At 34.8% G+C, this 17,900-nt stretch overlaps 1 protein-coding gene across 1 annotated transcript; it reads right to left on the bottom strand.

Annotated features, from left to right (window-relative positions):
* Nucleotides 1-702: 702 nt before the first annotated feature.
* On the bottom strand, nucleotides 703-17,095 carry LOC126777221 (caspase-3-like). Its single transcript, XM_050500205.1, has 5 exons — nucleotides 16,664-17,095; nucleotides 6,196-6,374; nucleotides 5,166-5,320; nucleotides 4,471-4,851; nucleotides 703-1,403 (listed from the first exon to the last, which is right to left on the bottom strand). Exons 1-5 carry the CDS (start codon nucleotides 17,055-17,057, stop codon nucleotides 1,211-1,213), a joined length of 1,302 nt encoding a protein of 433 aa, XP_050356162.1. The 5' UTR covers nucleotides 17,058-17,095; the 3' UTR covers nucleotides 703-1,210.
* Between the last annotated feature and the right edge of the window lie 805 nt (nucleotides 17,096-17,900).

Raw genomic sequence — 17,900 nt, 5'->3', positions numbered from 1 at the left:
CTAGTGGTGATCACTTACCATCAGGTGGCCCATCATAAATAAAAAAAAAATCTGCACATAGTTGTAATAAAGCAGTAGAAGCCAGACATCTGTACATTGAATAAATTTACCAAAAAACCCGCCTATAAAAAACTCTTTTTTATAGGCGGGAAACTCTTTTTTACAGAACATGAAAATGCATTTTTTTATATATCGTAACAAGCCGACACATATATTTTTCTATGTGATATGTACCTATAATTATACTATTTGTCATATTATTAAAATCTTGTCTTAGCTTTATACGCTTTCAGCAGTTATTCTGTAAGAACTCACTTCATTACTCACCCGTGAAATATTGACAACCGACTTATGGTGATTTACTATTATGATGCGCGTATTCTTGAAATGTTAATTAATTATGGTCGATATATATATGCAATATCACTTACTGACATTTCACGACCGTTTTCTGCGGTAGACCTCGTTCGGCGTTTGTTTTTACAGAATACGTTTTGTTTTGAATATATTTTCGTAACTAATTTATCAATTCATGTTTGTCCTTCTTAACCGTATTACATTGCTAAATGGGTCTCTCTTGGCAGAGCTTCAAACAAAATGGAACTAATGATTAACATTCAAAATCAGTTGAAATTTAATACATCCCATTAGACGTCACAAAATAATATGCCTCGTTTGGTATATAAGTTATATTATTTATATAGTTAGATTCCGATACATTCCATATTCGAGCCTCGGATCGGCTCAAACAAATTTCGTAACAGTTTCTCTTCAATCCATGTTCTTTAAAATTCACGGAATGTAGATTCAGTGAGAATTAGAATCAGTAAATATTCAATAGCTTAGTTCAGTTTAGTTCAGTACTTTTACTTTCACTTTACGTTTTCTTAAATAAAATACATAGTCAACTATTTAATTAATAAATATCAGTTAATTTTAAATTGAGTATGGAAATTGAATAAATACGAACTCCATGCTATCTTTATATACATATTGTAATAAAAAAAAAACATTACATATTTTTTAAATTTTAACATAAGATTTAAGTAACTGGCAAAGATAAAATATTTGAGCAAATTTTATAAAATTAATTCAATTTTAAAAAAACAAGACGAAGCTAAAAAATCTTAGTAATATTCTTAATAGATTTTTTATTATTATCACAAAGTGCTTAACATATTATGTACTTAGTCTAATATAATAAATAGAGCTACAGACTCCTTTGATATAGATACAGATACTTATAAAAGTCTAAGCTTCCAGCGTAGCTTGTGAGGTGTTCTGAGATAAGCGTCGCCAATTTCTCCTTTGTTGCATTAAAATCGTCGCTATCTTCCAACGTTTCACTTATATCTAGATATGATTTCGCTACCTTGTCATCTGAATTCTCAGCTACTACATACCTGTAAGGAAATAAATATAGAATTAGCATTGGCTATCAGACAAAAGTCAAATAATTCGACATATCCGTAAACATCGAACTGAAAACGCTTATCTGATTTAAATCTAACGAATTTTCAGGCTGAAGGCTAAAGAAAGCATATCAATGACTTTTTGACGTGGATCTAAGTCGACACTGATAAATCTATCAACATAGTCTTAGAAACACAATGATCGATAATTTTGCTGCAAAGTTTCCGATTCTATAATGCCACCCAATAACTTGGTACTAGCGTAGCTATTTATCTTTTTTTTTTTATTTTTATAGAATAGGAAGGCGGACGAGCATATGGGCCACCTGATGGTAAGTGGTCACCAACGCTCTTAGACATTGGCATTGTAAGAAATGTCAACCATCGCTTACATATCCAATGCGCCACCAACCTTGGGAACTAAGATTTTATGTCCCTTGTGCCTGTTATTACACTGGCTCACTCACCCTTCAAACCGGAACACAACAATATCAAGTATTGCTGTTTTGCGGTAGAATATCTGATGAGTGGGTGGTACCTACCCAGACGAGCTTGCACAAAGCCCTACCACCAGTAGTATCTAGTTAGAGCATCGCTGTTTTCAGTGCATATTGTTCCTCAAAATATTGGAGCAATGGGCCTTGACACATCATGTATGTGAAATTTATCTTTATCGCCTTATCTAAATGTAAACCTGTGTCATTGGAGTCTCTGCCGCGCATTTTCGTTTATCTCATAAAAATATTCCGCTTTTAATTCACATTCTTATTTATAAGTCCCATAAGTCTAAGCTAGATCTTATCTGCCTGGTACAATAAATATAGTTTGATTTAATTTAATCAAGTATGCTTTGATTTTCATTCTAACCCCATTTTGATTATGACCCCACTCCTAAGACAAGCTTAACGCTTAATTTGAACGGTAAATAGGAATATTAGTAATTCCTTTAATAAATTTTTATTATTCCATAAAAAACTAATAATAAATAATTGACTCTAATCCGAAAAAATAATATTCTGTTATGTGTGTATAGTAACAGTAACAGTAATAGCCTGTTAATGTCCCACTGCTGGGCTAAGGCCACCTCTCCATTTTGAGGAGAAGGTTTAGAGCTTATTCCACCACGCTGCTCCAATGCGGGTTGGTAGAATACACATGTGACATAATTTCAATGAAATTAGACACATGCAGGTTTCCTCACGATGTTTTCCTTCACCGTCAAGCACGAGATGAATTTTAATCACAAATTAAGCACATGAAAATTCAGTGGTGCTTACCCGGGTTCGAACCCACGATCATCGGTTAAGATTCACGCGTTCTAACCACTAGGCCATCTCGACCTTGTGGATGTGTGATGTGTGTATATGAAATTTAAATTATCTAATATCCACTACAACAAGCATACTAGGTCTTGGAGTTGACAGTGTTAATGGAATAAATTAATGCTTGAAACACTCCATGCCATTGGCAGAAATAACCACTTAACATGAAATAACTCTTCGTAAAGCGTCCTACCATGCGTTATAATATGAGATATACTTCCTACCGACATTAAACATAGATATTTAATAGAACAAAAAGGAATATTAGGACGTCGTGTTGTAGACACAATTCGCAACCGTTTTTTGTACACACGTCCTTAGTCAATCACACGAAATATAGTGTTCGTGTGCATTGCAATGCAAACCGAGATGGCCCAGTAGTAAGAACGCGTGATTCTTAACCGATGATTGTGGGTTCAAACCCGGGCAAGCAACACTGAATTTTCATGTGCTTAATTTGTGACTATAATTCATCTCGTGCTATACCGTGAAGGAAAACATCATGAGGAAACCTGCATGTGTCTAATTTCACTGAAATTCTGCCACATGTGTATTCCACCAATCCGCATTGGAGCGGCGTGGTGGAATAAGCTCCATACCGTCGCCTCAAAAAGGGAGAGAAGGTCTTAGAACAGAACTGGGACATTCACAGGCTGTTCTGTTACTGTGCATTGCAATTGACCTTGAATTCTAATTAACTTTGAATTAAAGAAAATTAATAATTAAGAAGTTGAAGTTACATAGAATAAATTAGATAGGCATATACATATACATATGTATGTGCATGTACCTAAATATATATAAATGTTGTATCTGTTCCATATTTTATAATAGGTGGCGACGAGTAGCTTCAATATAATTCGAATATCGAATAATAGCTATTAAATTATACTTAATTATTAAAAAAAAGCTATGGTTAGAACTGTTGTTCGATGTTTTTGTGAACATTAATTTTTTTTATAAAGACCGGACTTGGACTGTTCATTTTGTTATTGTAATAAAAAAAATTAAAACATGAATTGATATGAAAATACATAAGATGATATAATACCATATTGATGAGTAAGTAAGTATATCTAAAATATCAGTAGCAAGAATTTTGTACCTTATCAATTTATAAAACGTATAATACTGTACTGGCCGTCGTCGCGTTTGGACTCTACTACCACTTACCATCAGGTGGAGTAGAGTCATTTACCATCTCGGCGCATATAAAAAAAAAAAAGTTGTTCAACGTGTAGTTAGTTTAACAATGCGGTGTCTTCTTCTTTAGAACGTGAAATCAATTATGACAGAAAGAGATAGGTACATCAGTGCTTAAGTAATCAGTCGCAAAGCAACATTTATAAATAAGGCCATAATAGTCGTTTAATATTTAAATTAATAAGTTATCGTTAAAAAATGAAGAAATGATTCGCAAAGTGGCTAAGAGCGGATGGAGATTGAGATCTGAGGATCGAACTGTGGCGTGCGATTGGGGAGGCCTATGTCCAGCAGTGGACGACGAAGGGTTGATAATGTGTGTATGTTAAAATTTTTTGTAATAGTTTGTTTAGCAGCCATTATGAATAAATTACAAATTTCTATACGATAGTATATGCAGAGGACAGTGTGTGCCAAAAATATTTGTATAATTTTAATATTTTACAAACGCATACTTCTTAGTAAGTTAAATTATTAAAATAGTAATCATAATATAAAAACACAAAATCAAAATGGAAAAAATAACAAATTACCTTAAACACTTCTTCAAATACGCGTAATGGTTTAAGAAGCAGAAACAAGGGCCAAGTTGTGGAAACAGGGGAGTCCCCGGAACTTCACCATCGAAAACTTCATTCTGACAAACCGCTCCTCTATCGCTAAATACTTCCGGTGATGAGGGCTCATCGTTATACTTTTTCAGATAAAGTTTTCTTATTAACGTCGACGTCATGACAGGCATTTGCTTATTTATGTCAATCTCATGCGTCCGTCTGTTGTATACTTCGTGTGACATGTCGATAGCAACTTTCCTTTTGACATCAGTTATGATCGATTCTAAGTCCAACGCAGGCGAACTTTTTGTAATTTCATAGCACAGTGCTTGTATTAACCATGAACCGTGAAGCTCGTCTCTGAAAAAAATTTAAATTATGACAAGTGTTTCCTTATTTTGTTTTAAATTTACTTAAGCATTTTACGTTAACTTTGATTGAGTTTTCATGTGCTTTAATTTCATTTATATGTTCATTATCAACGATGAACAACATCGTGACGAAACCTGCTTTTGGCGGTTCATATTCGGCCACATGTGTGTCTTTAAGAGGACCGAAGGCCTTTGACTAGCTTAGTTTATTCAATACTATATTTACAGTGTTACTTAACCTTATTCACTATCAACTGGTAAAATTCAACCATAATTATAATTTCATTCATTTATTAATCTTACCTGTGAGAAGGGTTACCACTGTACGAGCTATGAAGGATTAGCATGTCAGATTCAATTGGTAATGTATAAGGCTCTTCATCTCTATCAATATCCTTACGTATTTTACCCATCTGTTTCACCATCACGCCAGTTATCGGTCTTGTCCCTCGACATGCCTGAAAATTTTTATGCTTTACAGGTAGTTTTGGAAGATGGGCAAAGCCAGTAATGCCGTGACAGAATTGGCTTTGACCATCTTCCAAATCCAACTATAAGGTTTGATAACATTAAGCCTTGGTAAATACCAACGATGCTACATATTGTTAGAAATACTTATTTATGTACTTCACTTAATATATTTAATAATTACATATTTCTATATTGTATTTGATTTAATAAAAAAAATATCGGTTTCAGAACGTCATTGGTGTTGTTTGGTAATAAAGTTAAAAAAAATAGTTTTCCCGCGCATAAATAAAAAAGAGAACTGAACGACTGTCATCGAATTAACAATATATGTTATTATGTTTTAATTACATTTGAAAGATCTCATAAGCTTATTATATTAAATATATTAAAATTAACAAATAATTAAATTTATTACTTCTACTGGTGTATTTATTAATATCGAACTGTGATGGCAATTTGTAAATAACAAGACATTTATCGATTTGAAGTCCTCCTGACCGATATCGGTCACAACGGCCAATTGGAACGGAGATTAGTTAAGACATGCATATAATAGTGCTTAATTGTATACGCAAAGACAAGTGCATTCTCCATCTCACTCTCAAAATCCAATGGGAACACCACCCATAGACCATTTGGTTAAAGAGTGAGGAGATGCGCATGTAAAAAAACATACGCGGGAACCATGCTATATCTGAACGCGGGTATATCGCCGTGTCTGAACGCACTTAAAAACGACCACTCTTCTAAGAGGTAAAGAATTAAAATACAATTAGTGACAATGACCTTTAACATGTGTATCAATAAATCACCAATTTTTCATTGTAGAAAAACGTAATGATAAAAATAATATAAATATTACCTGAACTATCAGAAACTTTGGTTTGGTTAACAACGTGGGTTTGTCATGGGTTTTGAAATGGCTTATTATTTCACTTTCGCTGTATTGCATGTCCTTCGCCCTAAGCAGGCCACCGTGTGTTCCATGTGTTAACACCGCTATTACAATACATCCATAATCTGTGAAGTCTTTTTCTGACACTGAAAAAATTAAGAATAATTTTCAAAATATAGAGCTGAGATGGCAAAGTTATTAGAACACATGAATGTTAAACAAATATTTGAAATATGCACGTTTTGGATAAAAATCTGACACATCTTGACACATGTCTGATTACCATTCGTTCTCAATTCCATTCCTCACAAAAATAAATCTTAGCTGAACCATAGTTGGAGACAAATGCTACTAATTTATAACGGTTACGATACGTTCTCGATTTTATTCCAATATAACTTCGACCCAACCGCAAATGAAAGTTGGGGAATAGAGAGTACACCTGTGTTTGCGCACACACTTGTGCACTATAATATCTCCTGCTGCAACTAGGCAGGAGACGCTGAGGCCGAAATCAGTCTGAAGGACATTATTATTATTATTATTAGAATTATAAAACGGCAACGATTATGATTAGATTCGATTGCTTTAAAGTGACAATTTGTTAATAGAATTGCTTCAGCCCGCACTGCAGTAGCGTGATTGAATAAACTCCAAACCATCGCCCTTAGAGGAGACGAGACGTTACCCAGCTGTGGGACATTACAGACTGTATTTGTTTTTTTAAATAATACAAACACAGACATATTAATTTCCAAATACTTTAACTATTCAAATGTTTATCATATCGAAATTCTTAATACGATGCGTTTATTTATATATTTATTGCCGTGGAGTACCGGCTTAGAACAGTACTCCCCCAATCTCATCCCATGGGTGTCGTAAGAGGCGACTGAGGGACGGGGAAAAGGGGGGATGGGCAGCAGCGTCCCCCCTCCCATAAACATCTTACCCCCCTACTGCGCTCGCCAACACGCCTGCCCAGCGCGGCGAGTATGGGCAAACCCCTCCCTTAATGGCAGATGCGCCCAAAAAAAAGGCCTCCAGTTACCGGCAAGCCCGCTAGGCCCGACCAAGGTAGCGGTCGCGGTATCGGCAGGGCAGGGGGTGCTAAGAATCACCGGTTCACGGCAGGCTACCTTATAAAACGACTGCACATGGCAACGTATAATAGACGCTCGATGAGGCTGGACCATCACCTTGCCGAATTAGAAGTAGAGTTAAGTCATATAAACTGGCATATACTGGGGTTATCTGAAGTCCGAAGACAGGGGGAGGACACGATAACTCTAGAGTCCGGTAACTTACTCTACTTCCGCGAAGGTGATAACCTCTCCCAGGGTGGTGTCAGTTTTCTAGTCAAAAAGGATCTCATTAGCAGCATTGTGGAAATCAGTAGTGTGTCGAACCGGGTAGCGTACCTTGTCCTAAAACTTTCCGACAGGTATTCCCTAAAGGTCGTACAGGTATATGCGCCAACTTCGACATACTCTGATGATGTGGTCGAAGCGATGTACGAGGACATCGCAAAGGCCCTCAACGACACCTCGAAGGCCCACTACAATGTTGTTATGGGAGACTTTAATGCTAAAGTGGGAGTACAAGATAGCGGTGAATCGAAAATCGGACCTTACGGCTTGGGCTGCAGAAATCACAGGGGGCAAATGCTGGTAAGCTTTCTCGAAGCGCAGGGGCTTTTTTGATGAATTCTTTCTTTCAAAAGAAGCCTCAGAGGAGGTGGACCTGGCGAAGCCCCGATAACGTGACAAGGAATGAGATAGACTTTATCATTTCGAATAAAAGGCACATATTTAGAGATGTTTCAGTGATCAACAGGTTTAATACTGGAAGTGATCACCGCTTGGTTCGAGGCACTCTAAATATCAACTTAAAAGCCGAAAGATCGAGAATGATGAGGTCTACTCTCCGACCTACCATGCTCCAAGCTGCTCAAGGCTCCGAAAAGTTCCAAATGGAACTTCAAAATCAATTCACCGCGTTGGAAACCATAAGCAGCATTGATGAGAGAACCGACACGCTGGTCAAAATACTGCAAAACACAAGTGTTTTCCGCCACAGAGAAGAGACAACGCACAAAAACTCTCTGCTGAGACACTCGAACTCATGAGAAAACGACGAGAACTACCATCGTTTTTGTCAGATAAGGCCTTAAATCGAATTATAAAAACGCTGACGCGACGCGATCTCCAACGCTCCAATACCCGTGCCATCAAGGCTGCGATTGAGCAAAATCGGGGATCGAAAGTGTTCGCTCTCAAGTTTGGGAGGCCGCGTCTGACAAAACTTAAAACTGAAAATGGTGGGGTCGTTACCTCTAGGCCTGAGATTGTCGGAGAAGTAGAGAGGTTTTATGGGCAGTTGTTCTCTTCAAGATCGGATAAACCCGTGGGAATCAGTATTGATGACCAGCGCGCCCCTCTTATGCGCCATTACTCCGAGGAGCTCCCGGTCATTGACCAAGGAGAGATTAGGGCGGCTCTAGAACAGCTTAAAAACAACAAAGCTCCGGGAGATGACGGAATCATAACAGAATCATCCAACATGGCAAGACCCCGGAAACGTTGAGCGGGAGTGAGGTGGTACTGTTTTTCAAGAAAGGTGATAAAACCCTCTTGAAAAACTACAGACCAATCTCCCTCCTGAGTCACATGTATAAGCTGTTCTCAAGAGTCGTCACGAACCGTCTCGCCAGACGACTTGACGAGTTCCAGCCCCCAGAGCAAGCCGGCTTTCGATCAGGCTACAGCACCGTGGACCACATCCATACTGATTGGCAGATTGTGCAGAAGACCGAAGAGTACAATCAGCCGCTGTGTATGGCATTTGTGGACTACGAGAAAGCCTTCGACTCCATCGAAACCTGGGCAGTGCTCGACTCATTGCAGAGATGTCATATCGATTGGAGATATATCGAGGTACTGAGATGTCTGTACAACGCCGCTACAATGACTGTCCACATCCAGGACTGTAAGACGAAGGCGATCCAACTGCGCAGAGGGGTGAGACAGAGGGATGTAATATCCCCGAAACTGTTCACCAACGCGTTGGAAGACGTTTTCAAAACGCTGGATTGGACTAGGTATGGAGTCAATGTAAACGGCGAGTACATCTCACACCTTCGATTTGCCGACGATATCGTCATCATAGCAGAGTCGATGGAACAACTCACCGAAATGCTGCGTAGCCTAGGCGAGTCTTCCCGGTGTGTCGGTCTCGGTATAAACTTGGACAAGACCAAGGTCATGTTCAATAGGCATGTCGTGCCGGGACCGATATACGTCGAGGGGAAACGTCTCGAAGTTGTTAGTGAATATACCTTCGCTTGGGATGGGCAGCATTTGGCAACCTTCGTCAAGTCCTCAAGTCGTCTATACCGCAATGTTTGAAGACGAGAGTCTTCAACCAATGCGTCTTACCTGCCATGACATACGGTGCCGAAACGTGGACACTAACTGCGGGACTAGTCCACAAATTCAAAGTCGCTCAGCGTGCTATGGAGCGAGCTATGCTCGGAGTATCTTTGAAGGATAAGATCAGAAATGAGATTATCCGGAAAAGAACCGGAGTCACAGACATAGCTTGCAAAATTAGCAGACTGAAGTGGCAGTGGGCTGGTCACGTATGTCGTAGGTCCGATGGCCGTTGGAGCAGACGAGTCCTAGAGTGGAGACCGCGAATCGGCAAGCGCAGCGTAGGGCGCCCTCCAGCCAGGTGGACCGACGACCTTAAGAAGGTGGCGGGCACCAACTGGATGCGGAAGGCGGAGGACAGGGAGCTTTGGCGCACCTTGGGAGAGGCCTATGTTCAGCAGTGGACAACGATTGATTGATTGATTGATGCGTTTATTTGGCTTTGAATAACCGTGTTGGTAGGTGTATGTGTGTGCTTGGCTCATTTACAAGTCTTCGAAGATAAACTAATCTTAATATTTATTTGCATGATTCATAAAATTTATAATTGAATGTAAATTAAATTATATCTGAAATCATTCACTGTGTTTATCTTTATATAATTTCAATATAATATTTTTAAGTCGATATTTTTATGGGAAAATTAATGAGATAACATTTGGTCATATTTATATTTTAATTTACTCGATCTGAACATGAGGTATTAATAATAAATTACATTCATTGAACATTAAGCAAATCTTACTAATATTAAAAATGCTTAAGTGAGTTCGTTTATTTATTTCTCCAAATATGTGAATACGATAAAATTAAATCTAAATGGCCTTTATGTAAAGAGAACTATATTATTTTTCGTGATGTATGTAACTGTATGTTTCTTTCAATGTTTTGATGTACAAAAAAGCTTATTCTATTCTATTCTAGTCATAGTTTTTAAATAAGAAAATCTAAAACATAATTTGATAAGTAATTACGAAAACACTATTGAATATATTACTTCAAATAGACTATTGAAAACAAAGGGAGCCTCCGGTTCTGTTGTATCAGAATAACCACACAACATTGGCTTACGACAATTTATTTGTCATTCTTTGGTTTATCTTATCAATTTTTATTTTCGATAACGCGAAAACTTCAAGGTTATTAGATATTTAGGACAAGAAATTAATTGTTTATTAATTTACTAATTTATTTATTCATTTTATTTTTTATTTTACAAAGGTCAATGGCCAATAGTGCCTTGTTTGTTTCATTACTAAACCAGCTACCGCATTTACAGCGACAGAATGTAAACTATTATGATTATGAATGTTTTTGACAAGTAAGTCGGATGAAAAATACCTAACTATTCTATTTTGCACCGAACCACAGATTAAATTTTTTTACATGCCCAATCATTACTTTTATACCCTTCATAAAAATCAACGAATACAGACTCCTTGCTTATTAGTATGTCATGTTTATCAATAGCCTCGCAAATCAACTAGATTTACATCAATAATATAGGATTTTCTATGTATATCAGATGGTCGATAACAGCCGGAAGCGGCAACTTAATAATGTTATTTCCCAAGCACTCATAAAATATATTTTATATATGAATGAGTAATTCACTTATTAGATGACAAATAGGAACAGAGCTGTAAACAGGATATGTTAAAAATGCTACAAAAGCACTTCAACATTCCTTTTACACTATAATCTTCCTTAGCGTAAATTCACGGCCGTATTACAAAAACGCAAAACATGTTAATGGATCAGATAATTATTAATTGCATAAACTATATAAATACATTTGTAACATCTCATTAGTTGTACCAGTTAGCAATCAAATCAGATTTGCAATATGTTATAATTATTATATTATATATTTAACATTATAAAATTAATCCATTCTAAACAAAAATGAATACATAAAAAATAGAATTAAATAAAATTAGTTAGTGATCACTGATATTAATTAAGTGATAATAATAATAATAATATCCTGCGACATTATTCACACACGGCCATCTGATCCCAAGCAAGCAAAGGTTGTACTACGGAAACCAAACAACTGATATACTACATATACTACTTTACTTTTGTAAATACATACTTATATAGATAATTACACCCAGACTCAGGATAAACAGACATGTTCATGCACACAAATGTCTGTCCTGGGTGGGAATGGAACCCACAACCTTCAGCGTGAAAGGCAAGTGTCTACCAACCACGTCAACCGGCCCGTCAATATTTTTATTATTATTTATCGGTTTAAATAATATTTTGTAAAATATACTTCTTAAATTTGTTTTTAAATATACTAAAATAATTTATGCTTCAATCTATGATCTCTTTTGGCAATTAATTGTAAAGTTTAGGCATCATCATAACAATATCATTTATGTTTACAGTTTTAAAAGAAGGAACATGTTTATTTTAGTGACGCATATTAGTAAAGTTATCATATAAGATTATTATTAAATTGTATCGCCAAACAATTATGTAAAAACATAGATATATAATCAATGAAATTAATATTAATGTTAAAATACTGTAACGGAGCTATAAAAGACCAATATCTGATGTCTGGTAAACATCGACAAAATAAAACAGGTAGTCATAGGGGCTGCCGTTAGAAGTGAATAAAAAGTAATGCGGCAACGAAACGAAATACCTACCTAACCTATAAACTTTAACTTACAAAGTTATTTACAAACCGAAAATAAATACGTATGTTTAAGTATTTTCAAACAACCTGCTTAACTAACCGTTGTATTAATATGTCAAAAGTATAAAAAGTACTAAAAACTGTCTATGGTCTTATCTCGAAATCTTTCATAAGAACTAATATTTTATAAAAACGACTATGCAAATAATGCATTATTTTAGAACAAATTTGAATACTATACAAAAGGGTAGTTAAGGATATATGTTTTAAGTTTTACTATAATCAACCTTATAATACATCTATGCATAGACGAGATAACGGACATATACCAGCATAATAATAATAATAATAATCATTTATTTGCATGAAACATAGTTTTACAGATGTTATGATTTCTTTATAAGTGACTAATACATTTCGCTCACGATAGGCACGCAAATATACAAGTATATTAAATACAGATCACACCAATTGTACATTAAAATAATTATATTAATATATGTATAAAATGACACGTATATAAAATAAAAATTGGTTTAAAATTAACAATAATTAATTAAATTCAATGATTTACTTAAGTTTATACATTTAAGTGCATAATTACATAATAAATAATACAATATACATTTACTTTATTTAAAATAGGTAGACCCTTAACCGTCAAATCGTCATGGCTAAAAACCGATTCCAAATGTAGATTCTACCGAGAACCGACAAGGAAATTAATTCATTTATATTAAAAGCATCCCTTGTTACCCATAATTTGGGGATAAGGTTTATGTAAACGTTGATATTTCTAACTTAAAAAAAAATAGTATTATCCAAAATTATCTATTTACTAAAGTTGAATGAATCATCAAACTCATTAATTATTCATTCATTCAATACATTCTTGAGTTTTTAAATATTCATTTATAGAGTAAATATTTTTATCTATTAACCATTTCTTAAGTTTAGACCTTAGTAACCTTAATGGTAGTTACCCTTAAGCTTTTTGGTATATTATTAAATATTTTGATGCACATTATGTAAGATTTTTTTTGAAAGAGAGCACAGTGGTAAGGTTGTATAAATAACCTAGTAGGATCTCTTAATCCAAGCCTGCTTCTATCACCTGCTTTTTCAAATAAATGTGGATATTTTTTTACAAACACGAAACTTTAAAAATCGGTCTACATGAATCTAAAGGTTGAATTGCAAAAATAGCCTGTATACACTTTTTCTAACAGATAAAACCATTATTGAAATTAGTAGAATTACCTTATAAAATTAAGCCATAATTTAATAAAGAAACAACACATCCATAATATGCAGTGAGAGCAGCATCTTTGCCAACAGTATGTTGTAGTTTGCGAAGAGCATATACAAACTTATTTATTCTAGAAGTAAGATATACTTATATGCAGTTTCCAATCACAATGATGATCCAATTGTACACCAAGGAATTTTACATCATTGTTTTCTTCAAAATCCATTCCACGATAACCAATTTTTAGTTTTATTTTTTAGTTTTAAAAATTTGAAAATTGGACAAATCGCGTTTTTTATATGTTGGCACATAAATCATTTGATTTTAGCCAAGACAACACTGATTCTACAGCATTATTAACATTATCCTCAGAGGCGACGTTAGTTTTAGTATGAGGCACAGCTAACGCTATGTCATCGGTAAATAAAACACATTGATATTTTATAACATTGGGTAAATCGTAAATGTACAATATAAATAACAGTGGACCCAAAACGCTACTTTGTGGGACGCCAGAGATGTTTTGTAAATTGGGAGATTTATAAGTAGTTAATTCGGATTTGTTGTTTATTTTTGATATTTCTACATGTTGTGTACTGTCTTTTAGATAGCTATTTATCCAACTTAGAGCTTTTCACATTTCATAAGCAGTATATTATGATTCACAAAATCAAATGCCTTTGACATATCAAAGAAAATACTTACTATTGGTACTTTTTTGTCAATATTTTCTATTATAGTTTTTACATGGGAAAAAGCTGCTAAAGTCGTTGATTTGTTTTTCATTTTCTTCTTCTTTTATTATGTTATTTCTTTAAAAAATCAGTTAATCTATTGTGCATGACTCTTTCAAAAATTTTTTGACAACACTGGAATGAGTGTAATTGGCCTATAATTATTAATATATTTGCAATCACCTTTTTTATATATTAGATTTATGATAGATATTTTTAATTTATCTGGAAAAAAATCCTTTTAAAAAAGAGAGATTTATTAAATGCGATAGAATAGGTGCTATAATATGTTTGCATTTTTTCAGGACGCTCACTCGCTTTAGAGTTTTTTAGTTTACCTATTATATTCACTACTTCCACATTTGATGTTGGATACTAGAATATGCTAGAACTAACGTCATTTATTGCAAAATAATACTTTGGTTTATAATTTGCTAAATTTTAGCTGAACAATATTTAATACGATTAATATAAAATGTTTGACGTGATTCTTTAAATTGACATAACTTTATTATTTATAAGCCGATTGAAATAAAACACCGTTAAGCCGTTGCTAATATTAACGTGCACAAACAAACAAACAAACAAACAGACAAAAATTCTAACAAAGGCCCCCGGTAATAGTTTTACTCATATATCTTCCATGTACAAATAGTGATCAGTTTCAAATTTAATATTGTATAAATTCACCGTTTACTAGAAAAACGCAAAAAATCGATACTTTTGACCTTTGACTTATTTTTATTAATAGAATTGGTCGTTGTATTATTGTTATTCACTGTTTGTTTATACACCTATATACTACTAACGTATTACTTGTCACTGAGTTGACTGGCATAAACCTTGCTCACACGCAGCCTTGAGGCAGACTGTCAATCTTATGAAAGATATCGAGATGAGATCATAGACAATTTTTAATACTATAGTTTTGATATATTCCTAACAGTGAGGATTTTTAATATTTCGCTTGTAGCAAAACAGATTTACTCATTGACTTGACCTACCGGTTGAGATCAGGTATCGGAAGGGAGAACTAACGGAGTTTTTAGACGTATGATGCATCAATCTAACTAGCAATAGGACTTTCAACCCTCGTTTAGTGGCTAGAAAACCAACCAAAGCTATAGCATTCCTTTTAGAGTTAGATCCGCTAAGTTTGAACATTGCGCCAACCACAAAAATGGCATAATTATAAGAAAATCAATGATATAATAATAATAATGTCCTCCAGGCCAATCTCTAAAGAGATGTGCCAACTACGCAGGGGATATTATAGTGCACAAGTGTGTGCGCAAACTCAGGTGCACTCTCTATTCCCTAATTCTCATAATCCGATGGGACGGCAATCCGACACGACCGGAAAGAGTTCAGGCGCTAGACCAACGGCTTTACGTGCTTTCCGAGGCGCGGGAGTGTACACACTTCTAACTTCCAGACTCCGGGCTGCTAGAGAATATGATAGGAGAATTTTCTGACAGAAAAACCCAACAACTTTTTATTGGACCAACCTGGAAATTGAACCCAGGACCTCCGGATCTGCGGTCTTACATCAAACCACTAGACCAACGAAGTAGTCAACAGTATAGGTATAATATCTATCAGTATAAGTTTTTTTTTTGTTTTAATTTAGAATATGGTGGCGAAATTTCCGTCCAATAAACATACAAAAATACAATTATAAGTATAGCTAAGAAGACACGTAGAAAATTCGTAACAATAAAGGTATATGAATATTTCTAAGAACGGCTTTATATGGATTACGATATACGTACTGTCATTCGGTCATGAAGTAGGACTCCCTTATAAGAAGCTAAACTCTATATTCAGCTTTAGAAAAAATTGTAGACCTAATAGTAGTATGTTTCTTAAGATTATGTTTACTCTTAATTATTATTACTGGTGGTAGGGCTTTGTCCAAGCCCGTCCGGGTAGGTACCACCCACTCATCAGATATTCTACCGCAAAACAGCAGTACTTGTTATTTTTGTATTTCGGTTTGAAGGGTGAGTGAGCCAGTGTAATTACAGGCACAAGGGACATAACATCTTAGTTCCCAAGGTTGGTGGTGCATTGGCGATGTAAGCGATAGTTAACATTTCTTACAATGCATATGCCTATGGGCGTTGGTGACCAATTACCATCAGGTGGCCCATATGCTCCGCCAAACTATACTATAGAAAATAAAAAATAAATATTATGACCCTATTTCAAAATTTTATTTATTTATTAATATCTATTTACTACAAAAATATGATTACGAAGCCAAGCATAATAATCATTGTGTAATAATGTATACTGTATTATCTTCGCCTATCATGTTTCACTAAAAAATTATTGTAACAAATACTATGATTAGTATACTTACATATTTTAAGTTCTTCCATGATTTCTGACTTCGTTAAATCCTTATGAACGTCAATTTCAAAGTTATATTCCGAAAAAGTTCTGCAAAGCGACGAGACATCCTTTTCAGTTCCTAATCGAGGTTTGAAACCGACAACATTTTCTTGATTGAAAATCATCATATAATGCTTCTGAAATGTTTCGAGTCTGTACGTTAAATCATTTTTGTTGAGAGCTCTTGTGTTGTACAATGTTTTTTCGCATTCCACGGTCGGCGTTCCCGGTTCACTCGTTGTTTTTTCCTTAATTTCGGAATCATCACCTAAATTTTCATCATTTATCTGTGGTAAAGAAACCATATCACCATCAAGACTATCACGCGAATAAATATAAGCCATTATATCTTCGTTTTCCATAATACTGTTTTTAAAACTATTAACGTTGTCGAACACTGCTTGCACACATAGAAATGATTAAAATTAATATCGATCTGCTTTATCTTATCAAAATGACAATGCTTACAATATAGTGTATACATATACATTTGCATCGAACGATTATTTCTAGGGTTGTGATAGTGACTCATGTTCTTAATCCAACTTTTCAAATGACTGTTTTTTCAGTGTATATAACCCAGACAAAGACGCACATGGTACATAAAAAATATAAGTGCATAAATGTGCCACCCGCTTAAACCACATCGTCAAGTTATAGTTTTTATTAAACTAAAAATAAATAATAATAATAATCTAAAGAAACATAAATGCCAAAATTTTGCCATTTATCAAAAAAAAATTTGTAAAAAAAAAATAACACGTTCACATTGTACATCGGATTAACTTATATTTTTATACTATTTTTTATGAAATTATTGCGATAGAAAAATTAGAAATAGGTACGCAACAAACGCACAATGGATTAACGCATTTTCCTGGAGTTACCGGAAGCTCTTGATTATTAGTAAATTAAAACTCAGCCGCCTTTAATTGGAATATTTTGTTAAAATTCAATGAGCCTAACAAAAACGTATAGCAAAAGCTTTTCTCTTATTTATTGCAAAAATCTTTCGTAACAGCCTGTGAATGTCCCACTGCTGGGCTAAGGCCTCCTCTCTTTGAGGAGAAGGCTTGGAGCTTATTTCACCACGCTGCTCCAATTCAGGTTGATGGAAGACACATGTCTTCACGATGTTTTCCTTCACCGTATAGCACGAGATTAATTATAATTACAAATTAAGCACACGAAAATTGAATGATGCC

Source organism: Nymphalis io, chromosome 22 (genome assembly GCF_905147045.1).
Source record: "Nymphalis io chromosome 22, ilAglIoxx1.1, whole genome shotgun sequence".
Taxonomy (NCBI): Eukaryota; Metazoa; Arthropoda; class Insecta; order Lepidoptera; family Nymphalidae; genus Nymphalis; species Nymphalis io.
Note: the sequence above shows the minus strand (reverse complement) of the source record. Positions and strands in the feature narration are given on the sequence as shown.